The sequence below is a fragment of the Symphodus melops genome (assembly GCF_947650265.1).
Source record: "Symphodus melops genome assembly, chromosome: 5".
Lineage (NCBI taxonomy): Eukaryota > Metazoa > Chordata > Actinopteri > Labriformes > Labridae > Symphodus > Symphodus melops.
In genome coordinates this window covers 23045162-23058756 of record NC_136695.1, presented here as the reverse complement: position 1 = coordinate 23058756, position 13595 = coordinate 23045162, and the positions used below count along the sequence as shown (strand labels likewise).

The window sequence follows — 13595 nt, the reverse complement described above, 5'->3', positions numbered from 1 at the left end:
CTAAGGATGGTGCAATGCATACTACAAAATGAAAACATTTGAATTCTTTAAACCTGGCAGCAGAGAAGCAGATCTTCTGCTGAAGAGCTCTGAATCCATCAACAAACTCACTGAGACTTCTTATGAGGGAGCTGCTTTGTTCAAAACTATTACTTGAACTGCTGCCTCAATAAGAGGTACTATACTGTATAGGTTTCGCTATATGAAGTAATGTTCATGTTTTAACCACAAGAGGTCGCTGTTCCATTGGTGGGTGCTTTACATGTGAAAACTAAAAAAAAGAAAAGTCGGCGAACGTGCTGACTGCTCACTTGAAAACAGAAGAGAATCATGTTGATGGAGAATGAATTCCAGGAGAAAGTGCTGAGAGAGGAGGATATGCTTTCATCCAGAGTCATGCTCTTCTTCTATTTTAAACGTTTGCACACTTTATTATAACGTATCTAACTTATGTTAACCTATACCTGTCTCTATGGTAACTTCTGTAGGAGAGAAGTGCTGCAGCAGTTAGTCAGTCAGTCATTGATGGAATCACTTCAGACACTTCAAGTTCCTCTTTACTGATCAGGTTGGGTTTTTTTTTGTCGTCTGTCACAGTCATAAGAGAGACTTCTCTGTCGTTGCCACACATTTAACCTGTTGTGTTTTTGGACTAATGCAGGCACGGATTCGTCTTTGAAACTGTAAGTTTCCTTAATATTTATGTCAACCAGTAAATAAATAAAACAACATTTAGCCTAATTGTATTTTATAACATCACATTTGAAGAGTTAAAATGTAGGATACTGCAAAAGTGGTCAAATGTGTGAAAATATGCTTTGTTAATATCCCTCTGTAGGTTCTTTCTCCAAACGTGTCTGTCGACCTTTCTGTCGTAACACAATGAAATTATACAACATATCTCTGTTTCTGCTGAAGATGATGTATGTCACAGTACTTCCAGGTAAGACACAACATTTAAAACTACACTGGGGTTTTTTTTTCTCCGAGGCTTATTAAGCAAACGTTTCAGTTGGCTAATATTGATTAAGTTCATGTCAAATTACTTAGAATCAAATTCATTCAAAATAACAAAAATTAACAACCATGTGTAAAGAAAAGATTTCAATTTATGAAATAAAAGTTAGGTATATCCAGTTTATAATTAGATTTTTGGTAAGACTGGAAACTTCCCCTTTTATACACAACAGCTTCCCTGTTTGAGCAGATCCATAAGTCTGATTGAAAATCTTCATCACTAAATTATGTTTGACTTTTTAACCAGACTACAAATCTCCTGCCACCATAATCCTCCTTTTTTTTCTGACAGGTCTGGATGCAAAAAAAATTCAAGTTAAGCCTGAAGTGACTGGATACGTCGGCCATGATGTCACCCTGCCATGTCATGTCCTCTCAGATAAAGAAAACATCTCTCAAGTTGAGTGGAGGCTCAAACAGTCGAACGGTTCAGAAATCTCCATTATTGTTCTTCTTGATAAACCAGAATTTACTGTTCATGATACATTTCTGAAGGACAGAGTGGGGATTTCAAAACAATCTCTGATCATTACACATGTAGAAATGAGAGATGCAGGGTCCTACACCTGTATCCTTTCAACCTTTCCTAGTGGTACGTTGGAAGGAACCACCACCTTTATTGTCAAAGGTGAGGTTTTTTTTTTTTTAATTGAATATTGGTAAAAAAAACCAGGAGTGTATAAACCACTTACAATAATTCAACAACAACACACACACACACACACACACACCTCGAGACACTGTGATTCACCTTCACGTTTGTTCTCACAGAACAGACACCGTTATCATCAGGGGAGATTTCTGCTATCGTGATCTCTGTCCTGCTGCTGTTAGTGATCCTGTTAGCCGTAACATACCTCGTCTTCATCAAAAGGTATGTGTTGAGTTTGCCTGTGCACCTATGAGTTTGAACTCTGCATATTTTACACATGTAATAATGTTGTCAAACTTATGTGATAACTGAATAAATGTTAAAAGATTTAAAAGCTTTCATCAGCCATTTAATACTTTATTTTAAAATCACCCCCATCTGCTGCTTTATCGAACAGTTTCCCACGTGCTGATGTTTTTCACTGTATAGAGGGTTTGCATGATTCTGATGGGTGATAACATTATATTACAAAAAGAAAAAACAAACTTATTAAAATGGGGGGTTACTGTAATCTCTGTATTGGAAAAAAAAAACATAATTTCTCTGGTTTTTATAACATTAAGATGCACTGTTGAGTTTTGAGAAAGAATAGTGAAAGTTATTCCCAGCTCTGAGGTAAATGAAACAGTATTATAGAGGAGAGCCTGCAACAGGGAAACCGTAACTCTCCTGGTCGCTTTTAAGCTTTAAACAGCTTAAAAGCATAGAATTGTGTAACTTTGCCAACTTTCAAATTTCAGCACCAAACCTCCATAGTGCACCTTTAAGTTTTAACTGAGATTGAGTTACACACACACACACACACACACACACACACACACACACACACACACACAGTACGGTGATTTGATCCAGGATCTTTTATTAAACTTGAAAATGTTGTTTTTAAACTTCTTTTAAGTGCAGAGAAACTAACCACAGCCATCTTTTTACTCAGACCGGCTTCTTTGGTCAGACAGCAGGTGTTCATCGGTGAGAACAAAATCTTGAGTTCCTCTTCACTCCATCCATCTAGAACACATAATGGATGTATTTTTGAGACTTCTTTTTCAGTGACTCTCAGGTCCGTTGACTAAAATCTGTATTTCTTTCAGATACTGATGGTCCAGTGAGGGATGTGGCCAAGCCTTCTATTATTGTGAGAGAGCAGGTGAGTGAGCGTGAAAGAAAATTTATTGACTTAAATTGAATCTCTTTACGGGTTCATTTGTGATTTGTTCATTTGTTGTGTTATTTCAGATCAATTCAAATGGTACAGCTTATCACCAAACTCTCCACCATGACTCTCTCTCTCTCTCTCTCACACCTGTAGGATGTGGTCTATTCTGACGTCAAGTGCAAACCACCCAGAGTCGCTGCCCCTTTCTCCAAAGACAGACACACACAGAGCATGCATGTTGATGATGTCATGTACTCCGAGGTCCTGCTTTCAAGTAGGTTTTAAATGAGATCAAATGTGTGCTGCGGTCATGCTGAAGCTCTTTTCTTGGACTCATACAGGACAACAGAAAAATGTCCTTAAAGCGGCTGTCTGTGAGTTAATGTGTTCATGTCGTGTCATGGAGAAGAATCACGTGAGCCTGAAAGCTTTGAACAACTTAAAACCTCAGAATCACAGCCGCTGTTCGAGATCATAATGTCAATGTGTTATCACGAGCTGCTGTGTTTGTAAAGCTTTATTTGTTCCACCTTATGTAAACAAAGAAGAATTATACAGGGCATGTCCTCATGTGAATGATGTAAAGAGAACGACACTGTACAAAGAATGAATACATACTATATTTATAAATAAGCATATACTGACAAGAGTGCAATTGAGACTGTTGCAATTATTTTTTGGTTTACCTTCAGGGTTTAGTGTTCGAATGTGTTGTAAAATGTTTCATGCGTGTTAACAGCTGAACTGAGGGGAATGTCTAAAACTATGCAGGTAATTTGTCAAAGAAATGTAAGTGATGATGATCAAAGCTTAGAGCAGTGTAACGGAAATATGATTAAAGATCAACGTTTTCTCTCCACTCCATCCTCTGTAGTGAAGTCAGTCCGTATAGAAGATGTTGAGATATTTGTCAGAGTAATTTTTGACACATCGATGGCTCTAGAGAAAAAGTCACACATCCTCTGCAGAGCCTTTCAAGCGTGTATGATGTTAAGTAAGAATTAGCAACAAATAGCACCCCCAAAGATGCTATTAATGTTCAAGTGGAAGTGAAAAACCTTTCTTCTTCTTTTCCCCGTGACCTAGTGTGATGTTAGAGATCTGAGCAGACAATAATTGCTAACAGCGATGTTGTAATAGTTTTTGAATTTGCCAGTATTTCATTTAAGTTTTTCTTTTCAATTTTAGTTTAGATTATTTTTTGTTTTAAGATCATTTTTAGGCTTTTGGACTCCTTTTTTTTGTATTGGATAGGACAGTGGATAGAGTGGTAAACCAGGATGAGAGAGTGAGGAGTGACGTGGAATCGAACCCGGGATCCCTGCTTCAGGGACTAAAGCCTCTGTAGGCTACATGGGGCATGTGGTATTATGCTACAGGCTATCTAGCGTTTCCCTTAATGCTGATTTGTGAATTTATTATTTTGTCACATGTGATAGCTGTCTGCGTGATAAAAAAAACAAAACAAAAAAAAACATCTTAGCATTTTGAAAAAATCTATTCAGACAGGCCACAAAAGATGAACCACCCATGGACCGTGAAGAAAGGACAAACCACATGTCAATCAGTGTTTGGATTTAATATCCGCCCAACATAAATTTTTTGTTTTTTTTATTTTTGTTTCTGTTAATGAAAATATTTGTGACATATTGGGTTGTGTTCCTTCATTTGTTTTTTGTTAACGATAATAACTTTGGCTTTTGTCTCCGGCGAACTCAAATAAAACAATTAAGACCTGAATATATTCGAACCATCAGTCCATCATTCTGTGTGAGAACGTAGTCATGTAATGAAGACCGTTTTGTGGATGTATCAGCTAAGCTAAGCTATGTTATCTAACTGTGTCACATTAATTACATGTCACACAGACAGGTGCTGTTCTTGTGTCCACATTAGTACCATGTTGGAGCTCATCATACAGAGTTTTGGTTCCTCTTTTTCAGTCTGAACATCAAAGGAGGAACAATTTGCACATTTTTAAAAAAAACAGAACACATTTAGCAATGCGGCTCTATTGTTGTATTTTTAAAAAGGGCGAGAGCTGTGGGTGTTTAAAAGTGACTCTAAATGTGATCTTTTTCTGCACTCTGAAACTCTAGATTGCCATTTTATTGCAATATAACCAATAAGACGTCATGACTTTATGTGAGCCTTTTAAGAGGGCAACGTTTGATCAGTCAGAGAGGATGCTGGACTTATTGTGGTTATTCTCTTGTGTTCTCACTTCTTCTATCCTGATCCTGTCTTTGTTTTACGGCGTGTTTGCAGCAGCTTTGTATAAAAACTACATAAATACGATTTAATACCGTATGCATGTAAATGCACAGACACTTCTTATTACTGTTGTAGCATTGACCTTCCTCCTTTCTGTTCAGTGTTCATTTCAGAGTCCTGTACGCAGATGTTGCAGTCTGAGTGTGCCACCTGTAAAAAGGTGACAAACTATGGTTTGCAAGTTTAGCATGATCGTGATTCATGAATACCAACAGTTCCTATCTGTTATCACAGTTTACAGCAGCATTTCCTGGCAGAGCGAGTCTGTGGGTGTGAAATTGTGACATATCATTTTTCTTCTTTCAACATGTACAGATGTTGTGTTAAGATACAAACGCATGTAGTTTGGTGTTTTGTTTAATTTCTGTTTCAATCTAGAGTCTTAAACTGTTTTATGTTAAAAGTCAGTAACTTACAACTTTGATTTCAGTTAATGTAAGAAATGCTTTTCAGATGTTTTAGTTGTTTTTAATCAAATCATTATTTCAAGCTGTGCACCGACCTGTATATTGTTTTAAATTTTCTTTAAAACACACTTTTCGTTTGTGGTTGTTGATACTGTTGCAGGATACCGATTTACATTTTCACAGCCCTTCCCTTATTCATGTTGCTGCCTTGACAGGAAGCAGATCAGAGAGATAAAACACAGTTTGACTGTAATGTCTTTCCAGTTCATTATATGAACAGAAAGCATTGACATATTTCTCTGTGCTACAAAGAATGAGCCTCCCAACCTGTCAAGGTGGCCTGTTGTCAGTCGCGCGTTGTGGTGGACTGACAATTATTATTTACGAAAATCCTCACTTTTGTGATCGGAATTTTTCATGATGAGACCGTGAAAGTTGTCAGGCATCATTTCTCCTTTAATGAACAATGACATCCCCTCTGAACACTTTCATCATATGACCACAACTTATGTGCAAAAGGAAGAAAACAGGAAATGAAGGAGGCCGGTGGATTGCAGTCTGAGAAAGACAAAACTGTTAAGACACAGAAAGACTTTTTTTTTTTCTTGACCTCTGCTATTCGGTACAATGAAAGCGAGCAGCCGATCACTCCTTCTGTGGTCCATTTGCATCACAATAAGAGGTAAGCAAAGGCACTACATGCTGGATATTTATGAAATGCTGAGAATGGAAGAAGAAGTTTTGAGATATTTTACTATCACATATATGTGGTATTTTCACAACTGTTTTTTTCTGACAGGTCTGGATGCAAGAAAAATTCATGTTAAGCCTGAAGTGACTGGATACGTTGGCCATGATGTCACCCTGCCATGTCATCTCCTCTCAGATAAAGAAAACATCTCTCAAGTTGAGTGGAGGCTCAAACAGTCGAACGGTTCAGAAATCTCCATTATTGTTCTTCTTGATAAACCAGAATTTACTGTTCATGATACATTTCTGAAGGACAGAGTGGGGATTTCAAAACAATCTCTATGTATACATTCGATGCAGAACTTACAGGTAGTTAGAGTTCATTAATGAGTAATACTGTTAAAACTATTTTAAGGCAGTCATTTATCATGAACTCTCCTAAGATGTGTAAAAATGTTCTTCTTTGCCAGAACCAATGTTGACGTCAGCATGGGCTCCGATGTTACAAATAAAGCTGATTGCTGCTGGTGTGTTTTTCCTGGTAGTAGCGACCATGGCAACTACAACGTACTGCATCATCATCAAAATAAGGTGCATGTCTGTGTCTGTGTGTGTGTGGTTTGTATTTTAAGCAGGTGTCTGTAGTCACACCATGAAATGTTATATATTTTCTGTCCTCTTTAATCATTGAGTTTTTATTTAATTCAATCCACGAAGAATGCCAAAAGACGCTGTCTGTTAGTTAGTTAAAATCACTCTTAAAGTAACCTTTGTCTTTTTCTCAGACGGAAGGACGTGGTCGACCGTCATGTTTACACTGGTGAGAATAAATATTCTTCTTTTCTCTTTTTCACCAAATTCATTGACACATTATTATTAGTTTGAGTTGCCTTGACAGTAGCTCTTTTGTATTTCAGCTACAGACGGCTCAGTGATGAGTTTCTGAAGAAAAGATGAGCTCACAGTTTGACTGAGACTACAGATTGTAGTTTAAACTTGTGATGTTGTGTACAATTCTACTTTAGTACTGTATGTCCAGGAGTGGATTTAGTCACATTTAGAGATTATTTCAAGCAGCTTGTCTGTGCTCATGATTGATAATCAAAAGTAGTGTGAATTATAATAAAGAAGCAAGTTACCAAATGTAAAATTGTGGCTCATTGATGTTTTTCAGACATTCACAGATTTTAAAAGTCGTACTCACTTTGGTGGAGCTCTGTCTATTCTTTCGCACCACCAGAAGGTTGACCATTTTGCTTTGGATTGAAGTGCTGAAAACATATTTTAGACATTTAGCATTATTTGTTCTTTTTAAATTGGCAATTATTAATTGGAGGCACACTAACAGAAAGTGGATTGTAGTTCAACCGTAAGTGCTGAACGTCGATGATCAAGGTGACACACTTTTCTTTTTGTAACAAGGTTGAGGAAACAAACAAAAACACCCGTCATAAGAAGAGTTTGTTCCCCCAGGCTGTCACTCTGATGAACGCTGAACAGTCAGACCTGTCACTGTGAAAGAAATCTGAAACACAATGTCAATTTGAATCTGTATGTACATATACATATAATTTAATTGATCAATCTTCTAATACTTTTATGGTAAATACTGTAAAAAAACAACAAAAACATCTTCATATGAACTAACCTATTAACCTACTAACCTATGTCTTGTGTGTATTAGTTTATGCTTATTATGTTTATTGTTGCACCTCTGTAATTATTAAACATAAAGTCAGAACAGATTATCTATAAATGTAATTTTTTTCAATATTATATATATATATATATATATATATATATATATATATATATATATATATATTATTAAATAATTCAAATAAGTTTTCAGGAAATCTGAAAGGACGCTACATTTTTTGGGGTTTTCTGGATATAAATGTTTCTTTTTTCTTAAAGAAAATAATATTTCTTTCTTTAAGAAACTTTTGATGACTCATTCTGCTTCTGTGAAATATATTTCCTCCCTAGCTTCCTGCTTTTAACCCAAATATAGTCATCAACACGCTCTGTATTTGCAAGCCGATTCATGAGAAATCTATCAGTATCTGACTGCTTCTTCCACATCTGGTATGCTGACAGTGTTTCAGTAAATCACACGAGAAAAACAAACACAGCAGACCTTCCCCTCAGAAAGCAAAGAGCCGTGCCACTGTGGGACTGTTTGAATGTTTTTTATTCCAAAAGTAGTCCGTGTGTCTATAGGGTTGAACATCAGGGCAATCTCTCTGAAGAACATCATTGCACCTTCATCCCAGCACCGCCCACCTGTCACCACAGTTAGACTATAGAACCTCTTGCTCTTCAATAGGAATAATAACAACAATAATATTCATCATCAGTTTGAATAATCCATTTAGCACTGGTATAGAAATATGAAAAAATACCAAAGAAAAGAACATAAAAGTAAACAAAAAAGGTTTGTTTTGCGGTGTGACGTCCAGACACCCCGTCTGATTTGTTTTGTGACCCTCCCTTTCCTTTCGTATTCACACAGCTGATCATTTGGCTTCTCTTTGGCTCCCTTCGATAATGCTTTGCAGCTATTAAATGCTTTCAGCTGATGGTTTAAAGCCGTCGATAGCCAACCTTTTGGCTCTGTGGTACTGTCACAAATAAAGTTTTTATTTTTTACACATAAAAAAAAACATGGAAAGGACTGAAGACACATTTGAAAACAACAAAACAAACAGGGAATGTGCAGTCTTTAGAAAACAAAGAAAATCAGAGTCCAATTAGTTGTGTGTCTTTGTTAATGAGCTTGTGTGTGCACTGTTCTGGTAAAGGGGTTGACAGCTGTTGTTTTGCCATCATTGTTACACAAAAGGAAGTAACAACAGAGAGAAAGAGACACAACAAGTCAAGACAGAAAGAGCCGGATGTGTGCAAATAAAGTTCCAACAAATGTGTTTCACAGCTAAGAAATACATCATTTCACACAGCAACGCAACGTTTCGTTGACAAGAAAGTCCTTTTACTGCAAGTGTATATGTAAAGTCCTGAACTCTTTCCTCTCATGCCTTGTGTAACTGCTGAATGTGAATGGATGAAATGCCAGTGAGAGATAAAGTTCTCTGTGCTGCAATAATTCCTCAGTTTGTTTTGGAGGACACTCGAGAATGTCAAGAGATTATCAGAGAGGATTGTGGGGAAAAAAAATTGGGAAACTGTTATTCAAAACTATCAGTGAAAACAGAAGAAAGAGGTGAGCAGGAGGTGGAGAAAACGGACCCATCTGTTAGAAACCACCAGTCATTAAAACTCGTGACACAGAAAAGGATTGTGGGCTTTCACAGACCGGTTGCATTTAAAATGTAACATTTAAACTTTGAATGTTGATGTAAACTTTTCCCTGAACACCCTGAACTTAAGTAGAAGTACACTGACTGTACTGTAGTTCAGGGTGTGAATATATACCCTCTTCTTGTTCAGTGAGTAGTGAGTCACTCCACAGTGCATATTTTAGGAAGTGATTAGATAACTGATTGAATGAACACTGAGGCACTGATGAGTCAGTGACCGGCGGTGCAGGAAGTGCTAATACAGCAGTTGATCGTGATGTCAAATGGAAACAAACATAACGTGAAGGATCATAGGCTATTGTAGAAAATGTCAGGAGACATAACACTACTGATACTGTTTGACACGTTCTGATAGAGGGACTTTCACAAACAGAAAACAGCTCCCTCATATAAAAGCTCCCCTGGGGAGGTGTTTTCAAAGCTTGATAAGGAACCATGCTGCAGTAACCTGATTGGACACCTGCTGTTTGTCATGACTCTGTGTAAATAAGTTGATTGTAGCTCATTGTTTGGATCGATAATTATCTAATCTGTTTTATTTAGAGTCCTGAAAGTCAATGAGGCCAAGAGCTTAATACCATTTGGATTAATACGATGATTGATCTGCCTACAAATGAGCAATAATGGGAGGCCAATGGTGTCTAAATAAAGCTGACAGGATAAGGCTGGCGATACTTTTTTATAGTCGACAAATCCATTAAAATCAATGTCAGTGTGTAAGTTCGTCTCAGTTCTTCCTTAGCCTTTTACTAGCCGGCAGCTCATTTGGTCCCTGCCACTTGGAGACACATCTACTGTCTTACACTGATTGATTTTTAAACAGCTAGGCACTGCTGTTTTCATGTGAAACACACATTTTTGACCAGTAATGATTTGACTTATTCATGCAAAACTATTTAGGTCAATAGCAAAGAAGAATATGAAGACCTTCTCCTCTGTACAGTACATGGGGCATGTGCACTAAGCACCAGACTACGCCTCCTAATGTGTCTTTTGTTGGACCAGTTTAGGGGTCTGGGTTGTTTTTAAAAGTGTCCAGGGGAATTTGAAGTCTGTGGAAAAACGTGTGGTATGCTTTGAATTCTAATCAACAAGAAAAGTGTACACAATTTGAAGCTAAAGGACTAAAATCCACCAGTGTATTCCCTTTAAGCACCGTGACTGATTTACTGTAGCGTTTAGATTGTTTTAGTTTCAGTTTCACACAGTGTTAGGACTGTAACTTTAACAGCATAAATTAAACACGTTTAGATTTGCTTCCCAGTCAGTGTGAAAAACACATTTCTTTTACATTTTTTATCAGCACGTTTCCCTGTGTTCAGTCCCCCCTCCCGAATGAGTCCCCAGCCACCGGGGGGAGTAATTAGGCGATCAAAAGCTTGAGACAGTATTGACGAGGCTATGTTGAGTCTATCACTCTGGCAGGAGTCTGTGCTGTGGACGGCCAAGTCTGTGTGTTAAACGGAGAAAAGAGAAGAAGCTGCAGCTACAGCCCGCTGGCGCATTAACAAGCCCCTTTAAAGATGCCCAGAATTAACAGATCAGGACAGATCTAATAATGGAAGTAGTTCAGTTAGGGATTTCTCATTCAGATTCAGTAGTGTCCTTTTCATTCTCTGATCTACTCTCTTTCTCTTTCTCTCTATCTTGCCTCTCTTGTCTCTGCCTTTGCCTCGCCCGGTCTCTATCTCTTCTAGGCTGCGTGAACAGAGGTGAAAAAGAAGTAAAGGCTTGGCAAGCCTCACCAGGATAACGAAGGACATTAATTTCACATTTCAAAGCCTCGAGCTCTCAAACTCTGTTTCTGTCTCTCTCTCTCTCCTTCCTCTTTTTGTTGCGATCTGATTAGCAAACATTTGTAGTCGGGTGCAGTTGCTGGGTATATGTTCCTCCTCACTTTGAGTAGTAACAGACAGACCTACTGGAAGTAAACATTTTAACACGCACACACACATACACACCTACACACACACACAGACACACACACACACACACAGTGAAAAGGAAGGTAGGTTGACAGTTTCCTCTGCTACTGTTTTGCATTATTTAGCCTTAAAGTTGTTCATCCACCTTTTCTTACAGCATCCAAAAAGCAGCCATGGAGCACAGGGAGGGGCACAAAGCACAGTCACGTTTCTTGGTGCGTTATAATCCACCATATTGTCACACATAGTCTGTTTTTAATTCTGAAATTCCCACTTTGAACAACGGTAACAAAACAAGAAAAAGACAACAAAAGAAAAAAAACCCAACAGGAAATATTTCTCTGGAAATCTTTTAGTTGCTTAGTTTTAAATCACATACAGATACAGTATGTCCTCCATCAAGGCTTCATTTTACTACTGGCGGTAGTTATTTTCCAGGGGTGTGACCGTGAAAGAAAACCAGCGCCCTCAAATCTAAAGGAGAAGTGAGGGGGGAGTTAGGAGAGCAAGGAGACAAGCTGAAACCATCACCTGGTCATGTGTTTCCTCTCAGATTTATCCGAGCTTAAAAATGTTCCTCTGAGTTGATTTTGGAAGATTTACTGACGACCGTCTCACAGCCTGTTTGTAGCCAGTTCTGGTTCTGTCGGCCTCAGGCTCATCTTGAGAAAGGTTAACAGTTTTTCCTGTTTATTCCCCCTTTTAAAGGTCGTCTCATTTTCTATCAGCTTGCAGAGTTTCATTGCATTCCCTCCTCCTCTCCCTCTTTGAGCAGAGTTTCTCTCAGCAGCACAAATATTCCTCCGTCCCCTCATCACCAATCACACTTGTCCCGCCAATTGTGTTTCAGTCCTGCTCTCCCAGCAGGTCTGTGGTGTTGCTGTTCTGTGGCGGGGGAATGGGTCGAGGTGTATGAGGTGGGCTGTGGTGATGCCGTCTTGGGCTGGGCCCCCCTCCGCCCTCACTGTCTGTGTTGGATGAGGATTGAGGTGGGGGCGGGGGTAGCCTGGGCAGAGGTGCTGATGAAGGTGGTATTCTGGTTGTGGCTGATCCTAAACTTGTCCCTGACCTCAGGTTCTGGATCCTTCGGCACTCCTGGCAGATCCGGACATGGGTGCAGCTGCGGGCGGGCAGCATTACAGGGGTCGGGGCTGGTGGAGGAGGGGTGGTGTTGGCCCCCAGAGGATCTTCCAGGATCCGCTGAGGCCCAGGTCCCAGATCAGAAGGGCTTGTCCCTCCTGCCCCACCTCCTCCACCTCCAACTCCACTGTAGAGTTTCCCATTGCTGAGGCGCATCTCCCGGACCAGACGCAGAGGCCGAGGGGCCCCTAGAGCTATGCGTGTAGGGTGGCGCAGGGCTGCCGAGCTGCTGAGGGGCCGACGGCGGCGCATACGGGAGCTCTTCTTACAGGAGACGGCGTTTCGGAACTCGGTGATCATTTCCCGACAGACAGACACCTAGAAGGATCAACGAAGGAGGGAGGAGAGACGGAAGGGAAGGAGGGGCGCCAAGGACACAAAGTAGGCAGGCAGCAGAACAAGACAGTGGTAAGGCAGTACATAAATAGGAGGGCGGAGGAGAAACAAGGAGATTGAAAGGAAAAGCAAAACAAAAGAAGAACACGGCAGGAACAAGGCAGAAAGAACAGACACAGTGAGGCATGGTAAACAAAAAGTCGCAAGAGAAGCAAGGGCACAGAGATCAACAGATGGAGGAATGGTTTGAATAGAGAGGAGAGGAGGTGATGGGGCAGGGCGTAGAGATGGATAGAGATGGGAGAATATCCAAGGAGCAGAGAGAGTTATTACAATCCAAACACACAGGACACCAAAATGTTGTTTAGTTCATGGGCACTTCATCATGGCACTATGCACTATGAACAAACAGGCAGGCCTTTAAACTCAGGTGCACGTACACAAAGGCACACTCACGCATACAGCAGCTGTGCACACACCCACAAATCTTTTTTTTTTTTTCCGCCATTGCCACTACTGCGCACATGAAAGACCAAATGCATCAACATGTCAACTACAGACGAACAACATTCTCATTAAATCATAATCAAAATTCATGTGCTCACATAAACAGAAACAGGACTCATTATCGGAGAACAGACACTGATGGAGGTGTGTGTTTGAGAGAGAGACACA

At 39.5% G+C, this 13595-nt stretch overlaps 2 protein-coding genes across 7 annotated transcripts in view; one reads left to right on the top strand and one right to left on the bottom strand.

The window, feature by feature from the left end:
• Positions 1 to 303: 303 nt before the first annotated feature.
• LOC306824157 (nectin-2-like) lies at positions 304 to 7349 on the top strand. 2 transcript variants are annotated; one of them, XM_079344176.1, is made up of 8 exons: positions 309 to 418; positions 598 to 683; positions 839 to 943; positions 1310 to 1645; positions 1789 to 1891; positions 2607 to 2641; positions 2764 to 2819; positions 2982 to 3692. In XM_079344176.1, the coding sequence occupies exons 3-8, from the start codon at positions 883 to 885 to the stop codon at positions 3111 to 3113; spliced, it is 723 nt and encodes a 240-aa protein (XP_079200302.1). In that variant the 5' UTR covers positions 309 to 418; positions 598 to 683; positions 839 to 882; the 3' UTR covers positions 3114 to 3692. The 2 variants fall into 2 exon arrangements, with proteins under 2 accessions (XP_079200303.1, XP_079200302.1); XM_079344177.1 differs by lacking the exons at positions 1789 to 1891; positions 2607 to 2641; positions 2764 to 2819; positions 2982 to 3692 and adding exons at positions 6670 to 6790; positions 6985 to 7019; positions 7117 to 7349 and having other exon boundaries at positions 304 to 683.
• Positions 7350 to 8247: 898 nt separating this feature from the next.
• grik5 (glutamate receptor, ionotropic, kainate 5) overlaps positions 8248 to 13595 on the bottom strand; it is an 80040-nt gene continuing 74692 nt past the window's right edge. For 4 of the 5 annotated variants that reach the window (XM_079343049.1, XM_079343051.1, XM_079343050.1 and 1 more), the window contains one exon: positions 8248 to 12902. In XM_079343049.1, the coding sequence (XP_079199175.1) occupies positions 12291 to 12902 (612 nt within the window). In that variant the 3' untranslated portion in view covers positions 8248 to 12290. Of the gene's footprint in view, positions 12903 to 13525; positions 13563 to 13595 lie in introns of all 5 variants that reach the window. The other variant, XM_079343053.1, reaches the window with a different exon arrangement.